The sequence below is a fragment of the Parus major genome, chromosome 3 (assembly GCF_001522545.3).
Source record: "Parus major isolate Abel chromosome 3, Parus_major1.1, whole genome shotgun sequence".
NCBI lineage: Eukaryota > Metazoa > Chordata > Aves > Passeriformes > Paridae > Parus > Parus major.
Genome location: NC_031770.1, coordinates 109,354,612 through 109,373,554, shown reverse-complemented (window position 1 = coordinate 109,373,554; position 18,943 = coordinate 109,354,612). Strand labels below are relative to the sequence as shown.

Genomic DNA, 18,943 nt, shown 5'->3' with positions numbered 1-18,943 from the left:
AAGAAAGAAAGAAAGAAAGAAAGAAAGAAAGAAAGAAAGAAAGAAAGAAAGAAAGAAAGAAAGAAAGAAAGAAAGAAAGAAAGAAAGAAAGAAAGAAAGGCACTCCAAAGTGATATCTGTAATTACAATATTCCCAAAAGAAATTAATATAACCTCCAAAATAATCCCTCCCTTGTATTAGTTCTACCAGGTTCCTAATCATTTGGTTTTGAGCTCTTGTTACTTACATTCTTGTGGGTTTTTTTTTTAATTACTAGAAAAATAGTCTTTTAATTTCCAACCTAAGCTTGCCTGGCTAAAATACTAATACATTTATTTTGTTCTCTCTGCATTGGACATGGAAAACCAACCTTCCTTCCTACCAATTGTTAGAAAACTAATATAAGCTAATTATGTCTTTTACTATACTAACTGAAATGTCTGCAGTCTTTCTGGGCTGAAATTGGTGTATTTTAAATATATTTTTTTAATGGCATTGCTAGGGAAGAAAGGGGGTTTTAATAAAATAGGTTTACAGAAAAAATGTAGACAAACAAAAAATATAATTTCTCAGGAAAAGTTAAAAACTTAGTAAAATTTGGTATTTAGTCAAAATGTGTTATTTGTCAATGGAAAAGGGAGAAAATAAGACAAATGAAAGCTTCTGTTCTGCCCTTTCAACCTATTTTTTACAGAAATCATTGCCATTTTAAAGCTTATTTCTAATCCAAATATTTCCAGAAACTGCAGGTATTTGGCATTTTCCTTCTAGCCTGCTTCTAATGGAAAATCACTCAGACTCCTTGTGAGTCAGTTCCCAGGACCAAAGAACTGTTCTCATTGGGGAGAAATGATAATAATAACAGCAGTAAAGTGGAGTTCCCTGAAAATTTTATTTTAAGACAGTTCATTTTATGCCCTAACTTTATTTTTGCAGAAGAAGAGGACGATTTGTCTTTGCAGCCACTGCAGGCCAAGGAGGGAAAGCAGAGCTGAGAACCTCCCCGTCCATAACAGTGATAGTCTGAATAGAGTTCAAGTTTATTTGACTAATTCTTTCACCACTTGTCAGAGAAAATACTTTTGTTTGTGGTAACAAAACAAGCTCTTTCCTCCCCCGTTTCTCCAGCGAGTAGCACAAGCACTTGTGTGGAGCACAAATTACCGTAACCATTATGATGTTTGCTGTCAAACTCATTTATTTATGCAACTGCTGTGGAAAGGCCTGGGGCCCAAAAGCAACCCTGAAAGATTTCAGAGCCCTGGTGTGGGGTCATGAAAGGGAAAGTGAGGGGGAGGGAGAAGCCTCCACTGGTTATGAGAAAGGAACTGACACAGGAAATGGTCACATATGGCACAGATTTATTGTGTCCGGGACTTCCCATTCAAAACTCATTATATCCACAGCTCAGAGCAGTGCATGGCACAGCCACATCCATTTTTAGGTCTGGCATCTGACAAAATTGCTGTTCTCCTTTCAGGTGGTGGTGGTGGTGGTAATTTTGTCATTCCCAGAGAGATGGTGACTGGAACTGCATTGGTAAAAGCTCTGCTGTTGGCTGCCCCTCACCTTTATGTTGAGCCACAGGTCAACTAAAGCTTCAAGTCTGCAAGGTTGCTGGTCAGGAGAAGAGAAAAATACTCCTAAAAACACCTAAAGGAAATCAGGATTCTCTTCATGGGAAAGAAAATGGGAAAAGCTTTGGTAGTGACACGAGAAAAAAACTGATACTTGCAGAGCAGAATGTTTTTCAAAGGTGAAATAATAGGGATGAAAATATGTTTCTCTTTTTTGTCTTTCCTGGGAGACAGGACCCATCTCACACAGAGTTGGTGTTTTGGATGGTGGTTAATGACTTCAAGAGGTTTGTGAGAACAGTTTGTTTGTCTTATCTGCTTCATGAGATTGTCTAAAAGCTCCAGTCCATTCTGTTTAACCATTTTTGTCTCCATGCACAATAAAACATCCAGTAGCACTTTTGTCACTGCACTGGATTTGTTCCTGAAATAAGCATTATGGGGACCTTTGTGTTGTTTGGATCACTAAAACAACCAATGCTCCCAAATCATTAATCATAATGCAGACAAAAATCCTTCCCAATTGTGTTTTTCTGATTAAGTTTAGTAAAATTATGGACAAGCTGCTCTGGGTCAGTGCTGACAGCAGCAGGAATGGGCCTATTCCCAGTCAAGCAGCACTGGGGTATGGACACTGGAGCTTCCTACTGCACCAAGAGTAGAGCTCCAAGAGCACTTTTGTCCCAGCCAACACAGCAGTGTCCGAAATAACTCCTGGGTGCTTTCCAAAAATTAGCACGAGTCGGGAGCCAGTTCCAGAATGCAGTTTGGTGATGATCACTGTCTTCTGCACGGTCCATGACTTTAATACTGTGGAAGTGCCATGCCAGATGGCCTCAGGGACTAGAACCTGACTTAGCACTGGTTGTTTTATGAGTTTAGATGGATAAAATGCTCTAGCAGCTCCGTTCCAGCTCAGTGTTCTGGACACAGGTATTTACGAGGGTGGCACCTGGCAATTCAGAAGATTTGTGGAATTATAAGGAAAATCCCTGTATCCAGCCTGGTCTGGACAACCTCACTAAAGGGCTCTTCCAGATTTATTGACCCACCTCCTCTGGGAGGGCTCAAGATATTTTCTCCTGGCTGGGTTATTCTCCTCCCCAACTTTTCATGGGTTGATGAGACAGGTTTGGTGTTTTCTCTCAAATACTAAGACCAACAATGATCTCTCTGTCTCAAGAGGTTCCTGACCTGTAAATCACCGAAAGCTTGAGGAGCATTTTGGATGAATATTGCTATATGCCTGCTTTGTTCCCATAATCTTTCTATCCTTGTTGGAGAGCGTTCTGACCTCAGAGATTTGTTGGTTTCTCTTCTTAAGACTTTACTTGTACACTGATGTTTTAAGGTCAAGACTGAGTTATTATTATAGTCTCTGGGAACTAGAAAACTATAATTTTTTGTTCATGACTGGGACAGATATATTTTCATCTGGAACATGTGCCTTCCCTCTCAGGCATGGGGAGCTCTGAAGGGTTGATGCAAACACAAAAATGTATGAAAACTGTATGAAAGAGGCAAATAACACTGGATTTTACAGAGAATAAATAGTTGCAATGTGTGTGTGGCCATATTGAAGTATGCACAGAGCAAATATTTCATGTACTACACCTGTATTTCTTTGGATTTGCATGTGAAAGGGAAGGGTGAATGCAGATCTCAGGATGTGTAAGAAGAAAGTTTTACTACCGACCTTCCTTCAAAGGAAGCACCAATAACTGTTTTCCCTACTTGGGCACCTACTTTTATAAACCTTGAAGAAATATAGTATTTTTGAGTCAACAAATGGGGATAAAATTTGTTGGGAGGTGTGTCAAAGTTTTTTATAGAGGAACGATAAAAAGGCAAGCATAAAACCCCTGCACAGAGTGATGTTATGAGACTCATTTCCTTCCAAAATAATTTTCTTTAAAAGAAAGGATTGACAGCCTAAAGCAGTCACTCTATTTTTATTTACATGGTCCCTGCTATGAGTATATATTTATGTGTGTGTGTGTGTGTTCCCGTGGTTTATCCCCAAGTTTGGCAACTCAACCTCACACAGCCCCTCACTCACTCAGCCCTGGTGGGATGGGGGAGAGAACCGGAAGAGTAAAAGGGAGAAAAATTGGGAGTTGAGATAAAGACATTTAAACAGGGGAAGTAAAAGTTGTGTAAGCAAGCAAAGCACAACAGATAATTCACTCACCACTTCCCATGGGCTGGGAGGTGTTCAGCCACTCCAGTGGGACTCCATCACAGGTGACTTGGGAAGACCAACACCAACACTCTAGATGTCCTTCCCTTCCTTCTTCACCAAGCTTTGTATGCTGAGCATGACCCCACATGGTCTGGGGTATCCCTTGGGTCACCTGGGCTCAGCTGTTCTGGCTCTGTCCCCCCAAATCCTTGTGCACCCTCAGCCCATTCGCTGGTGGGATGAGGAGCAGAAAAGGCCTTGACTTTGTGCAAGCCCTGCTCAGCAATAATGAAAAAAATCTCTGTGCTATTAACACTGTTTTCAGCACAAATCAAAAACACAGCCCAAAACTGCTACTGTGGAGAAAATTAACTCTGCCTGAACCAATACCAGCACATTTTTACACAAACACGTGAGAAATATTTGTACCACTGTGACTTCCTTTGCAACTGAACTCAGAATAACTTACCTTTTCTGCATTTCCAAGGTGCTATTCCTGGACCCGTTTTTTCCCCGTCTTTATTTCCCATTTGAATGTCAGCAGGTCAAAAGGAACAGTTAATGCTGATGAATATTTCCCCCTCAGCAAAGATATGTGCTGGTCAGCCCAAGGCCAATGAATCGCAATTTCTAAACAGTGTCCCATTTGTCTCTCCCCTCCCCCCTTCTCCCCTCCTTGATTTTATATTTTTGCAGCTATAATTGTAGTTAAATTAGAAATAACTGACGGGCAAATCCAGTCAGATGGAAAGAAAATTGTGGGAGATTTATTTTATTTTGATAAAAAACTGACATTGTCTTTTGTTTTTGTTAGAAAGAGACTCTATGTTTCCTTGTACCATGAATTGTGGAATCTATCACGAAATGGGTAAAAATTATTGAAGCAAATGGTGGTGTTAACCTGAAGGGGAAAATCATTAATGTTGATGTATTTTGCTCAATTTTAAATGTAGAATTTATTTTATTTTATTTATTTGGCGTTGGGGAACAAGGGAAAAAGCAGGAGACTTGTAAAGGACTCTATATGCCTTTAAGTCAAAATATCTATTTTAAAAAATGCTCTTCTCTCCTTCTACCTCTCTCCATTTTTCTAAATAAAGGATATGATGTGGCGATGATGGCAGCAGTGGAGGTTTCTTTCCTAAGCAAAGAGGGCCCCCCTCGGCGCATTATTCTTTTCAAATGTGAAATGAGGTGGAAAATCCTCATTTCACGACAGGAAGGACAAATATTGACACAAACTTAATATTTGTCAGGAGCCCTAGAAGCAACCTGAGTGCTAAAATCTCATCTAGATGTATGTGCTGGTGTGTTTATGTATACAAATAAATAATAAATTTGCCTTGATGATGGGTGGAACCTGCAGAAAGCAAAGTCTGCTCGCTGGAGTGGAGGAATTATCTGCAGAGGGTGGACACATACACATTCCACGTATCATTTCTCTCTCTTCTTCTGTGGAGCAGGACAAACAGGTGAATTCATGAGCCCAAAGCACACGTGTCCCCTCCCTCTGCCTGGCTACACAAGATCCCAGCAGGAAGTTCAACAATATGTGAATAACTTCTCCATCTTTCCCACACATTTCTAACAACTGTGTTTGACTCTTTTTTCCCCATTTTTTCCTCCCTCTCACACGTGTTTGTGTGTGTGTGTGTGCAAACACAAACAAATAGAACCGGTGTAATCTAATTTCACCCATTGCGGGGGGATGCTTCTGGAATTTATCACTGCTATTGTTCATCACCAATGTAAATAGCACATGTCAGCTCAATATTCAGTGGTCACTCAGTATTTATTAAGTCCTGTCCACTCTGGCCTTTTTTAGAGGAAAGCCCTGGGGCAGATTAGCTGCTGGCCGTGACACGCCGCGTCACTTATCTGTTCTCATTGATTATCAGAGTCAGCTGTGGCCAGGCCTCACTTTTTTCTTCTCCTCTCAGACCCCTCTTACAAGCACCCCTGCTTGGATTTTCATGAGGAAATAATCAGATTAGGGCTTCAGTGGCGAGTTCATATGGAGTTCTCTTTCTCCAATGTGCTACTAACCGAATAAACGTGTTTTGTGGTAAATTGTAAATGACATTATGATTACTAAGGCCAGCATGGGTTTCATTTAAAAGTGATCGAAATTGCAGGCTGCAGAAATTGTGACTGGCAGATAAGGCCATTTGGAAGAGGACAAGCAATGATGCGTGTGTGTGCATGGGTGTGAGCATGTGCAGGAAACCAAGCCAGCCTCCTTTGCAAGGCAGGCAGGACTAAGGAAAGTTCTAAGAAATCATTAAATATCATCAAATCCCATTTGTAGACATGAGAAATGTCACCAGGGGGAGATGGGGTGTTTCCAGGAGAGCTGTGGATGAGATGTGTCAGCCTTTGTGGGCAGGCTGCTGGCGGCACAGCGTGTCCTCCCAGCATTCCGGGAGAATTCCAGTGTCTCTGAGCACAGCATTTCCACTTCTGTTCTGAACAGAGTTGTTCTCTTTTTGCCTCCAGCACACACCAACAGCAAAATACTTACACTGAAAAGCAAAAAAAAAAAACAACCAAAAACCAACAAACCCAGGGAAAAAAAAAAGATAAGCAAATTTGTAAGCTGGTGTCTAAAAACAGAAGGATTTGTACAGATCCCATCTCACTTGGACATCCTCCCTGAGCAGAGCTGGACATTTATGTAATTCCACTGCTTCCCTCAGTGACATGAAGAGGGAGAGCTCATTCTGTGGAATCTTCACAGGCCACAGGCTGCACATGGTGATTCTCCTGGAAATACATAGTAGGTGAGGACCCACAGGATCCAGGCTTTGTGATGTAACTGAAGGCATAGCCCAGAATTATTTAATGGAATCATAGAATGGCTTGGGTTGGAAGTGACCTTTAAAGATCATCCAGCTCCAACACTCCTCCCCATGGGCAGGGACACCTTCCACTGCACCACGTTGATCAGAGTCCCATCCAAAACTTCTCATAGCTCATTTCTCTTTCAGGAGTCTTCCACATTTATCTAGCAGAAATTTTCACATAATGTGTCCTTGTTAAGGGATGTCCTGGTGCCCTAATATTGTCTTATTCATCCAGAAGTTTGTGACTCTCAACAATGTTGCTGTCCCTTAGTTTTTTATGTGGACTGAGTGAATACCTGTTCCCAAGTGCTGAATGAAGAGCACAGAGTTAGTCTGGACATTAACCATGCTTTGTCCAACGTGTTTGTGAGCACAGATAACTAAGGAAGTAGCAGGCTAGGTGAGGGAAGGAGAATTCTAGCTGGCTACAGCAGCAAATTCCTCCTTTAATTTTATTTTGGAGAGAGGAAGGAAAACCAGAAACATACATCTTTTTCTAAGATGCTCCAGGCAGAAATGTTTATGTTTTTGGTGCCTGTATCTGAACTCATTTACTTTTATTCTCTCTTTATAATCAGAGGTGATCTCATCGTTACAGCCTGAGGCACAATTTCTCTCATATTAAAGCAGAGACCTGTATTTAGTCAGATGGGGCACACTGTAAACTTATAGCAGTTTTCAGGAGTTTTGACAAAGGCATGAAGTGGCAGCAAGAGGGGGAATGGCATCAAACTAGCAAGGGTAGGGTTCAATTTGATCTTGCAAAGAAATTCTTTACTGTGAGGATGTTGAGGCATTGGTTTCTCAGGGAAGATGTGGATTCCTCATCCCTTGAAATGTTCAAGGATGGGTGGGAAGGAAGTCTGAGCAACCTGGTCTAGTAGATGGTAGTCCTTTTCAAGAAGGTAGGAACTAGGTTATATTTAAGGTCTAATCTTTCAACCCTAACCATTCTGTAAGTCTATGATTCTAACTCAGAAGACTGTGTGGATTACTTGTCTTCTCTCTAGAGCCTTCCATAAAAAGATAACTTCCATAAAAGTATAACATAAGAGAAATTAAAGGATCCTATTGACCTGTCTGCAGAGGCACTTGGGAGGGGATTTAGTGGGAAATCCTGAGATATGTGTAATGATCTTCACCTGTTAAATTCAGTGAAAGAACAAAGTGTTATCTGACTTTTGCCCTCTCATTCATTGTGTGTTACACCTACAGATGTTGCAGCTACCAAAAAGAGTCCAGGTGACACTCTGCACTTACATTTAAGTGACAGGATCCCACCTCTGACCAATAAAATTATAGGATTATAAAATGTAATCCAGATGACTAAACAGGAGTATTTTAGGGTGAATTTTATTGGTTTTAAACTACTTTGTATAGATGGCTGGGAAATTGGGTGTGTTTCAGTTACACAAATGTGTTTAGTGTAATTTCTGGTGCTGTGGGGTGTCCTTTCAGGACATATTTTTTCTATAGACTCTGTGTCACATGTCTCAGGTACCTCAGGACATCCTAAACAAATCTAGACACCTGCCTGTGAGCAAATAGTGGAAATTCCAGATCTCAGCTGACTGCAGTGGGAGTTTGGATGTTTGGAACCTGTGTGAGAGTGTCCTATATTTGTGGGTATCTGAATCTGGTGGTTTCTTTCAGCTCTAAAGCTTGATGAGGTTGTTCATCACTGGAGTAGATCAATGATGTTTTGGTCCTTTCTGGTGTTTTCTGTTTGAAGCACAGTCTCCATGAGCATTTTGTAGGGTTAAACTATCCTTGCAAAGACTTGCAGTCAATCCCTGATTCATCACCCTGCTACAGGCTTGGGACCAGGAAAAAATGTAGAAGGCACAAGGACATGGGGACAAAGTGCTGGGTCAGACAAAAGTCTGTCTTGCATGGATGCTCTTTCAATGGATACTGCAGTTTGGTATGTAGAAATTACAAAGTAGGTGTATGGGATGTTTCTCTGTCATTTGTTTTCAGTCCTCAACAACTTTCAACTCCAGGACAACTAGAGGTAAATGCAGTTTCTACCTATTTAATATTCCTCGGTGTCCAGGCTTCTCTTAAAAGTATGTAAAATTCTTGCACTGACAAAGTGACTTTAAATTTGGAGTGGGAAAATAAGGAGCTGTTAAAAAAAAAATTTTGAGATGATGTCTGAAACAATTAATTTCTTTTCCCATCTCCCTTTATTCTTCCAGGAATTTACAGAGATGACAGTAAGTGCTTCTTCAAGCCCTCAGTACAAGGCTACTTCTGCAAACAGACAGATCATGCGCTTGTCATCTTAGAAAACTTGGATTCCAGTCTGGACAGCCAGAGACTGTTCCCAGTGGTTACAATGACTGGCAGCTTTATGGACACCTTCACTGATGAGACCTCACATTCTTTGTGTTACCCTGCAGAGCATCGTTCTACTTTCTTCTCTGTTCTACCCTCCACCCAACTCAGCACAGTTTGCTTCCCAGGCCTGCCACCTCTGGCTTTCAGACTCTACCTCCTCAGTGGCCAAAACACAACCAGGCTGCCCCTGGCCATATTCTTCACTGAAACACTCAGCCTTCGTGTTTTCACCCAAGGGAATTATATCTCTCCGACCCCCTCTTCTTTTTCACCTAACGCAGGGCCAGGAGCCAATTACTTCAGCTTTGAGGACAACCTTCTCTATGTTCTCCTCCATGAGAAGGAACCTGTGGAAATAGTTGCTGGCCTTTCCCTTCTTGTGGCTTTCACTGTAACTGAGGCTGTTGGGGAAGAGGGTGAGGAAGCTATAACTCGTCGATTGGCTGATTTCTTGAAGGTTGGTCATGACCAAGTCAGAGTAGTCCATAATGTGCTGGGAGGTGAAAGCACATTGAAGGTAATCTCAGCCAATGCCAACAAAAAGAGATATCACTGCCCTAACATGGCATTTTGCACAGCCTTTCAGAGCAGATACAGCCCACTGGAAGAGGGAACACAACCAGGGAGCAGCCGGGCTCTGCATCCACCTGATGGGGCTGGTCCATCAAGAGTGCTGATCATTGAGCTTGGTGATCTGCCGGGTCATCCAAGAAATGAGTTGACAAGTGACAGCCTAAAGAGTCTGGCCAGAACAATTATCAACACTCATCAGACTGGAGACCTTCAGAGTGGCCTTGGCTTGACAGTTGACACCTTAATGGTGGCTCAGTCTCCTTTGCTGTCCCCAGGAGAAGGTAACAGTAGGTAAGTAGCAGATGTATCATCACCAGATACTGATTTAAGTGTAGGGAGGCAATTTATCCAATTGATGTACTTATTAAGTTCTTCACTGACTGAAATATGACTAACCGTGTTGAAACAAGTTATAAAGTTTTCATGACTTGCCCAGAGAAGCTGTGGCTGCCCCATCCCTGGAAGTGTCCAAGGCTGGGTTGGACAAAGCTGGGAGAATCCTGGTCTTTTCAAAGGTGTCCCTGCCTATGGCAGGACGTGGAACACGATCATCTTTAAGGTCCCTTCCAGCTCACAGCATTCCATGATTCTGTGATGTCAGAGCTATGCTCAAGTACTAGCTGGACTCCCAGGTATCAATTACTATGTTTTTCTGTTGGTGCTCATGAATCTCTGGACTGCAGAGATATCAGTGGTGCCTTAAATGATCTGGAAGCCTGCCTTGAAAGTATAAAGAAATGGGTTAATTCAGGCTATCATAGCTCTTAAATTCTAAACAAATCTATGAATGTTTATAAATTGATGTGGCAGCAGGGATGCACTATTGAAGACAGTTAAGTTGCCCACAAAGCCTTCCATGCATTTTATCAGTAGAGGCTTTATATCTGTATCTCCGTGCAGACACACCAACACACCTGCATCTCATTTTGACAGAACACAGGACACTCCCTTGCTTTACAGAAATTTCCCACTGGAGCTCGCTTTTGAGCTCTGCCATTTACAGACTTCTTGGTCAGTATTGTACATACTAAATTTTATTAATATTTAGTACCAAGACTTACTTTTTAAAGGTCTTTTATTTCCCTCTCCTCCAAGCAACAAACAACCCTGTCTCTCCCTCCTTCCTCTGTCCCTGTCTTGCTCTTTTCAGCTTCCATCCACTATTTGCACAGCCCAGATGTCAGCTCTTATCTGCAAAGGAGGTTGTGAAGAGCAGGGCTGGGATGGGAGCAGACAGTAGTGTATTTCAGCATCAGATCCTGAAACTGTATTAAAAGCATATGGGTAATATGAAAAAGGTAATATCCCATCTGTTTTTAATAGGGGACATGGGATTTGGCGTTTGGCAATCTTATTGTGTACTCCCTTGATATTGTATAATGTTATTTTTTGATATTGTGCACTATTGAGCCTTATCCAAGTATAAGTATATTCCATATATTCCATCTATGCAAGAAAGAAATTGGATTTGTCTAAGACCTACCCTCTGTAATTAATATCACATCCTCTCCCATTTACTGCTGACCCATGGACCATCCTGATGTCTGCCAGTGATACAAACTGTTGTTCACATGCTTTTCTACTAGACACTGTGGGGTTCATGGTGGAGAAGCAACCACAAGGAGGACTCTGGTCCGTGGCCACAGGAATCCTTGTTTTGTTTTGGTTTTGGTTTGTTGGTTTCAGCTGTAGGTGGGTTTGTTGTTTTTTTTTTTTTTGTTTGTTTATTTTTTGTTAAGGGTTTTATTTGAGGGGAAAGGATTTTATTTTCGGGTTTTTTGTTTGTTTGTTTTGTTTTGTTTTGTTTTGTTTTGCTTTGTTTTGCTTTTTTTGCTTTTGCATTTGGTATTTTGTTAGTTTATTTTTTTTGTGGTGTTGCATTCAGCCCAATGAGGAATTATTAAGTGCAAGATCAAAGCTTAAATCAGGGCCAAATTCTGAAGCTATACAGTATTTTGGACCAGCAGAACCAACATCATCCTTGTTAGTGGGGCTGTTTGTGTTACACCAAAGGACAATGCAAAATAAGAGCAGAAAAATGAGGTGGGAAATTTTACAGTGGGTGGTGAGGCCCTGGCACAGGGTGCTCAGAGAAGCTGTGGCTGCCCCTGGATCCCTGGAAGTGTCCAAGGCCAGGCTGGACAGGGCTTGGAGCAGCCTGGGATAGTGGAAGGTGGCCATGGCCATGGCAGGGGGTGGAGTTGGATGATCTTTAAGATCCCTTCTAACCCAAGGCATTCCATGATTTACATGACCCCAAGACATGATCCCAAGACACCATTTAAAGGAGGGAAGCACCAACTGCTGTGTGCCAGCAAGGAAACCTCGAGGCTGCTTTTTATCAGGCAGAAATGACATCTCCACACTGTGACTGCTCTCCCAGCTACCTTCTGTCTTCCTATCTGTGCACACTCTGGGAAAAAATTCCAAGCAGGAAGGACCAAGAGAGTTTTGGAAGAAGGCTGTTTTACTCCAGACACAAGAATAGTGCTAGCCTCAAGCCTTGGATTGACTATCCAAGTTATAGGAAGACCTGGGATCTTTATTGAAGGGAACAGTCACATCACCAGAACATAGAACTGGCTCAGAACTCACCCAGCCTCAGCTGCTCAGGCTCCTCTGCACTGTTATTTATTGCTCCCCATCAGTCATAGCTTTTCTGGAATCACTCATGGCTGACATTTCTGATGCAATAAAGGCACAGACAACCTGTGAAATGAAATCAGGGTTTTCCTGTTGGGACATGTACTGTCCCCATTGTCTATCTGTCTCCATTTAAGCAGCACATGCTGGCATGGGCATGGTTAATGGGTCTGGGATTACAAGTCAGATGAAATATTCCAGTGTATTTTTCAGTGGAAGGAAAAGAGAGATATTTTCATACCTGAGTTGTCCAAAACCCAATTGGACCATCGGAAATACACAGAACCTGCACTCCTGCCAGGCCCATCTCCTTTGAATTGTCTTGCATCACTATTGTTCTCAATGACTCTCTGAAAGGAGGTTCGAGCCAGGGAATGGCTGGTCTCTTCTCCCAAGTAACAACAATAGGATAAAACAACCTCAAGTTGCACCTGGGGAGGTTTATGTTGGATACTAGGAAAAAAAAACCTTTCAGTGAAAGAGTGGTCAGGCATTGGGACAGACTGCTCAGGGCAGTGGAGTCATCATCCCTGGAAGTGTTCAAGAAGCAGATGAATGAATGGGACATTTGGGGACATGGTTTGGAGGTGAACACAGTGGTGCTGGGCTAGCAGCTGGACTCAATAATCTTAAAGGTATTTCCCAACATTAAAGATTTTGTGGTTCTACAACACAACAACAACTACAAAAAGATCTTTAATCAGCACAGACTGGATGTTCATTTGCAGCCCAGGACAGTGAGGCTGAAGGGGAGCCTTGCAAACCCTGCTGAGGTAAGGTATTACTGAGTAGGCCTGTATATCACACTGCCAAGCCTTTAAAAAATATGGCTTGTCTGTTATGATTTGAAGTGCTTTTATACACGATTTTAATTTAACTCCTTTGTTAGGGTCACTTCAAGCACGGCTCATTAATTTGTCAAGAGAAGACAGAGGTGATTGCTGTGACTGCTACAGTCTTGCACAGCTGGAGAGTCAGAGATGTCTATCACATAGTTTATCTTTCTGTGAAATGCCTGGGTATAACAGAGATACTGTGATGTATTTACAGATAGAAATCCCTGTCTTGAAAAATCTTCCTAATATCAATATAAATATGAAAGAGCAAGCAGCACAATGATGAATGTGTTTTGTGTGTTTGTGCAGGTGCCTTTATACAAAATCAGGAATATAATTCTGGACAGTCATCCAGAAGCCATGTAGTCCTTATCCCCACACTACAGCAGGGTGCTTTGCTCCTTCTTGGTCAACCTTTAACCTGATACAAACGGAAATATTTTTTTGTTGAGAGTTATGTTTGAGGTAGCATGTGAAAAATGGTCCTTGTGCAGGAAATTTGAGGCTCACAGCAAGGAATAAAAGGGAAGCAAATTATCAAAGAATGGCTCATTCCAGCAGCAATTCCCATGCAGAGCACTAAATGAGATATTACAGCTAATTCTCTCTGTCACATGGCACACACACAGACAGCAGGGCTGGAGTTCAAACTACATCAATTCTGACTTCTCCTAACCCCAAAGTGCCTGGATTTGGTAACCTTTGTGCCAGTTTCAGGCAGGCTGCTCTGTGGAATTGCACAGGGTTTTATAAAAGAAAAGACAACTTATTCCTGCATAAATATGCAAGTTTTTCCTCCTGTGAGCAAGCAAAGGCAGGATGCTAAAAAATCTCCATGTCAAGAGCTGCAGATATTGTAGCACTTTCCAAAGTTTTATCTGCTACACTCCTCAAGTGAATGTCAAAGTGAAACTCAGGTGCTTGAGCTAAGTTTAAGATCTCTGTTAATTTAAACTTATTTCATTTTAGGTTAGATATTCAGAGGGGCAGTGTGGAAGGCATATTCTTATGTAAAATTTGCCACTCACAGCAGATGTACAAAAAAGGACAAATTCAGTTCAAGTAAAAGGAAGGACATTAAAGATGATCATGGAAACTGAGTTTATTTTAAGAAGTAAGGATTAGAATCATAAAACCATTTAGTAAAGAAATTTTTTAATTTGTCAAAGCAAATCTGGAAGATATCATTCTACCTGTGAAAATACATTGCAAGAGTAAATACCAGTAAGGAATCTCTTGATAATAAAGGACAATGACAGTACAGAAACAAAAGAGTATAAGGCATTGACAGGTAAATTTGCATTTAAAAATAGAAGTAGGTTCCTCCTCAAATAATGAAATAGAAGAGCCTTTCCATAGAACTGGAAAGAGAACATTTCACATTTCCATTTTATATTATTTTCATTATTTTTTTTTCCCACATGGCCAAAATTATATGATTCATTTTATTTATTTATTTTTTTATTTAATAGTTTGGGGATAGTTAAGGTGCCCTTAAGACTCTTTTGCAGTTTAGTAAAATGGTGGGAAAATCCATGTTAAAAACCTAGAGGGTTTTCCATCATAGGAGTGGGATTCTGTAATGGGTTCTTTATGTGAGCAATGGGATAAGAAATACCTTGAGCATGAAGTGGGGGTTAAAACTTGAACAAAAACTGTTATGTCACTTAATACTGCCTGATCAAGTTGTACTTTTGGAATCAGGATGAATTTTTTATTGTAAATTCATAATTCTTTCCCAACTTAGCAGTTGTAGGATGTGCCAGAAGAGGTGGGTGGTCATTGGGAACTCAGAGACTCAGACACATCTTCCCACAGTGAAGGTGATGGCAATGGATGTAAAATAAATTTATGTGAAGGGATTCTGTGTCAATAGAATATTTATCTGTCTGATCAATAGTGAAGTTTTGACCTGTTACTAATTTTTTGTTTCTGGTAGAATTGAAATTGGGCATCAAAGCTGAATTATAAGGAAGGACCAGTCATACCAGGGATAATGATGCTACAAAAAGTCTTTAATTATGTAGATTTTAGACCCCAGATCTACTGTGTTAGCTTTTTTTTTTTTTCATATTTAAAAGACGTAATTGAATTGCAACTTAACTGGAAATTCAGGCTTTTCCAAACAAGCACAAAATATGATGTTTGTCCCTAAGATTTTTTTTTTGTTTGTTTTGAAGGGGAAAATACCAAAAGCAGCCCCTAGTATATGAACCTTGTGTGAAGCCAGGATTTCCTGTGCAAATTTTCAAACAAATCTCCAAACTACCTTACATGGATCTTCACATTGCCTTTCCAATAGTAGTAGATAAATATAATAATTTTTCACCACTGTTCTACTGGGCAGGAACACTTCTGACAGTGTAGAGGTTAGAGGATCTATCACCAAGATACATTTCACTTCTGAGCCTTAAATTTTAAACTAAATTTCTGTTTGTATATAATGTACATGGTAAACATATCAAATAATTTGTCATTCTCACTCAAAGGTGACAGCAGTGAATTCCAAGATTAAAGCAATTAGAAGTCCTACCCCTCATGTAACTCTGGTTGTTTGCTCTGACAATGGCCTTCCAAAACTCACCTGACTCCTCTTCAGAAAAGGAGCAGGAGGTAGGAAAGGTGAGAGGAGAGCAGGAGAAAGCAGAAGAAGATGAAGGTAGAGAGGGCAGGAGAGATTTGGGAACAGGAGCACAGGATTTTTCATGTCTCTGGGGGAAGAAGGAGGGATAAATTGCCATATATCCCCCACACCAGCCTTGGTCTTTGAAACTGAAGGGTTTGTGTTATATTCAGTTAAAAATGAAGAGCAGGAACTCAAGAGAAGCTATTCCCTATTCCAGTGCTCCCTCAGAAGTTAATAATGTTCAGATACATGCAGGAGATCCAGCAGTGTCCCTGCCATGTTTCTCAAGACCTGTAAAGAGATCTGATCCCAGCACTGGTACCCTGGTGCTGTCAAACAAAACCTGCCTTGCTCATGTCACATATGGATTTATTTTCCCTCCTAACGACTAAGGGGACCTGTGACATAAGCGATGATTTACACGACACAGGAGCCAGCAGAGAGGAGCTGCCGGCCACATCTCCAAGGGACCAGCCCTGTCCCCACTCTGCCTTATTTAACATGTGACTGGTGTCACCTCTATCAGCAGAGCTTGTCTGCTGTGACATTCGAGTGAGTGACGGCCGTGTCAGCTCCCAGGCCAGCCCGCTCTGCTGTCGCATCGCGCTCTCGGCCTCCGCTGCACGTCCGATGGGGAAGGGAAAAATTCTTCCACATGCTTTGTTAGCAGGAATCTGGTGAGCAGAGGGTTAAATGGCTTGGGGTGTGTTTGTGGTGTAGTGTGCATGTGTATATATGTATACAAGTGTGTGTGTATATATATATATATATGTATCAGAAAAAAAAAATTATATATCTATATATACATACACAGGCACCTTGGTTTGGCTGTAGGACCTTGTGCCCGCAGGCCACAGTCACATTATCATCTGGAAATTGGATAACGACAGCACAATGACAAATCCAGGTTGCCTGCAATAAGGTGCTAATCCCTTTGCTTTAATATCGGAGCAGCGTGTAATGATGTTTGGACATCACTCCAGTTTACTGACGACCCCACTGGGGCCGGCAATAGAAGCGTACAACTGTCTAACAAGCCATCAGGTGACCGCCGTCGTCACAGCAACGGGGGATGCAATCTAATCTTCCCTCCATCCCTTCCAGCTCCCAATAAGGACCAGATTATAGAAGTGGCCCATCAATGCTTGGTAACTCGAATCAATTAACGTTAATTCGCACAATGCTATGATGTATTGTGATCACTTTCATTTCGGAGAAGGGGGAAGAAATTGCTATAATTCACCTAAAATGAGGTTGTCTATGGTGCTGAGGTATTAATTGGGTGTCCATATTAAATGGAAAAGGAGCACGGTAGTGAAGGAAAAGTGGATGAGTGACTCTCTTGGCTGCTATTGACCTATCAGAAGAAGACAGTGCCCTTTTCCTTTGCTTTTATCTATTACAGTTTTCCCTATTGCGTGTCAAGTTGATGTATTATAAAAAATTCATTTGGTGACCTTCCACCCCCCTAGCAGATTAAACAATTTCACTGGGATGGCATCATTAACAGGGCCTTGCATTTAATGATGATTTCTCTAAAAGGCCACGGAGATTCGATTTTAAGCTAACAGATTTATTGCACTATTATAACATATCGTAAAAAACTGTACCACCTACGGTCTGGTTTTAGGATAGAAACTGTTTAAGAGTTTATGTGGAGCTTAAAGTGGTATTACCTTGGGATACGCAGCACGGCAAAGCTCTGACCTCCGGCGGGATGCTGTTTACATTTAATAAAAGACATTTCTCTGACAGTAAACTTGGGGAGTGTGTTATGGAGGAGGCCTGCCTTAGCTCCTCACCACTGGCTTTGTAAATAGGGGCATTTCCACTGATCTATAGCAATTAATGGAAGTCACTAATGAATCTGGAGAATATTTCTCTCCTCTCTGATGCATCTGCTCTGTCCCTGTCTGAGTAAAGGCTTCTGGTGATCCCACATCTAGACCCTTCATCAGTTTCATTGTTCTGATGGAAGAAGGGCCTAGAGGGGAAGTCATAGGAGGAGAGGCTGAGGTCACTTGGTTTCCTCAGCCTGGAGAAGAGGAGACTAAAGGGAGACCTCATTGCAGTTACATCCTCCTCATGATGGGGAGAGCCTGCACTGATCTCTGCTCTGTGGTGACCAGTGGCAGAACCTGAGGGAATGACATGAAAATGTGTTGTGGCATGTCTAGGTTGGATGTGAGGAAAAGTTTCTTCACCCACAGAATAGCTGGGCACTGAACAAGCTCCCCAGGGCAGTGGTCACAGTACCAAACCTGGCAGAGTTCAAGAAGTGCCTGGACAATGCTCTCAGGCACAGGGTGGGATTGTTGTGTCTCTCCTGTGCAGGGCCAGGAGCTGAGCTCCATGATTCTCTTTGATTTCTTTCTATAATATAGGAAACTATGGGAAATAAAATCATCTTTCAAATATATTTTCTTGCTTAAAATAGGAATGACCTCAGACTCCTCATTGTCTTCTGATGCTCATGTTGCTCTTCCCCATCAGTATTAATTGGTGACAAAATCTGCAGGGGGAGACAGAGCTCCAACAGTGCACCTGAGAGGGCAGATGTCTGCTTCATTTCATCATTCCATGACTTCAGAACCCGTTCTCACCCAAAGATGTTGAATTCCTCACAGTCCTTCCACTGAATATGTACCTCCTTTGCCTGCCACATGTCCTCAGCTTGCCTATGCCCTGTCCTTGCTGTACCTCCCTTTCTTGAATCCCTTGAAGTTTCCAGCAATCCCCACCTTTTCAACAACAAAGAAAAATGTCTCTTCTGCTGGATCATGATTCATTTAGTCATATTGTTCCCTAAATTCTTCCCAATTTCTTTCCACTTCCAAGGATATATTGATTTTAAAACACTAGCATTGCAGATATACCAGACAACTGTTCGATTAATTTCAATGTCTATTAGGAAATTAAATATGCCAGGGGCTGTTCTTTGGCACCAAGGCCAGCTGACATATTTCAGCATGGCCTCATCCAAACTTCCAAGTGAAAATATTTTCTGACTGCATTAGCTCCCAGATAATTTGGGAGTTGTTCTGGACTTTGCCATTGGACATAAACCAGAGCTTAAGAGGGACTGACAGTTTAATGGTAGAGGTGATCAGCTGTCAGTGCCAAGACTTGTTTTTGGCATCATTTAATTTTCTAGTAGACCTATATCCACTGACTTTAATGGACCCTTGACCCAGGCTGTGATCCTCATCTCCTTCTCTTTGAAGTCAATTGATAACAGTATTTCCTCTCCTCCTTCTCCTTCTCCTTCTCCTTCTCCTTCTCCTTCTCCTTCTCCTTCTCCTTCTCCTTCTCCTTCTCCTTCTCCTTCTCCTTCTCCTTC

General features: G+C 41.6%; 1 protein-coding gene across 1 annotated transcript in view; it reads left to right on the top strand.

The window, feature by feature from the left end:
* PKHD1 (PKHD1 ciliary IPT domain containing fibrocystin/polyductin) overlaps positions 1 to 18,943 on the top strand; it is a 245,082-nt gene that overhangs the window by 206,910 nt on the left and 19,229 nt on the right. Inside the window, exon 61 of the mRNA XM_033512946.1 lies at positions 8,784 to 9,789. Within this exon, the coding sequence (XP_033368837.1) occupies positions 8,784 to 9,789 (1,006 nt within the window). The remainder of the gene's footprint in view (positions 1 to 8,783; positions 9,790 to 18,943) is intronic.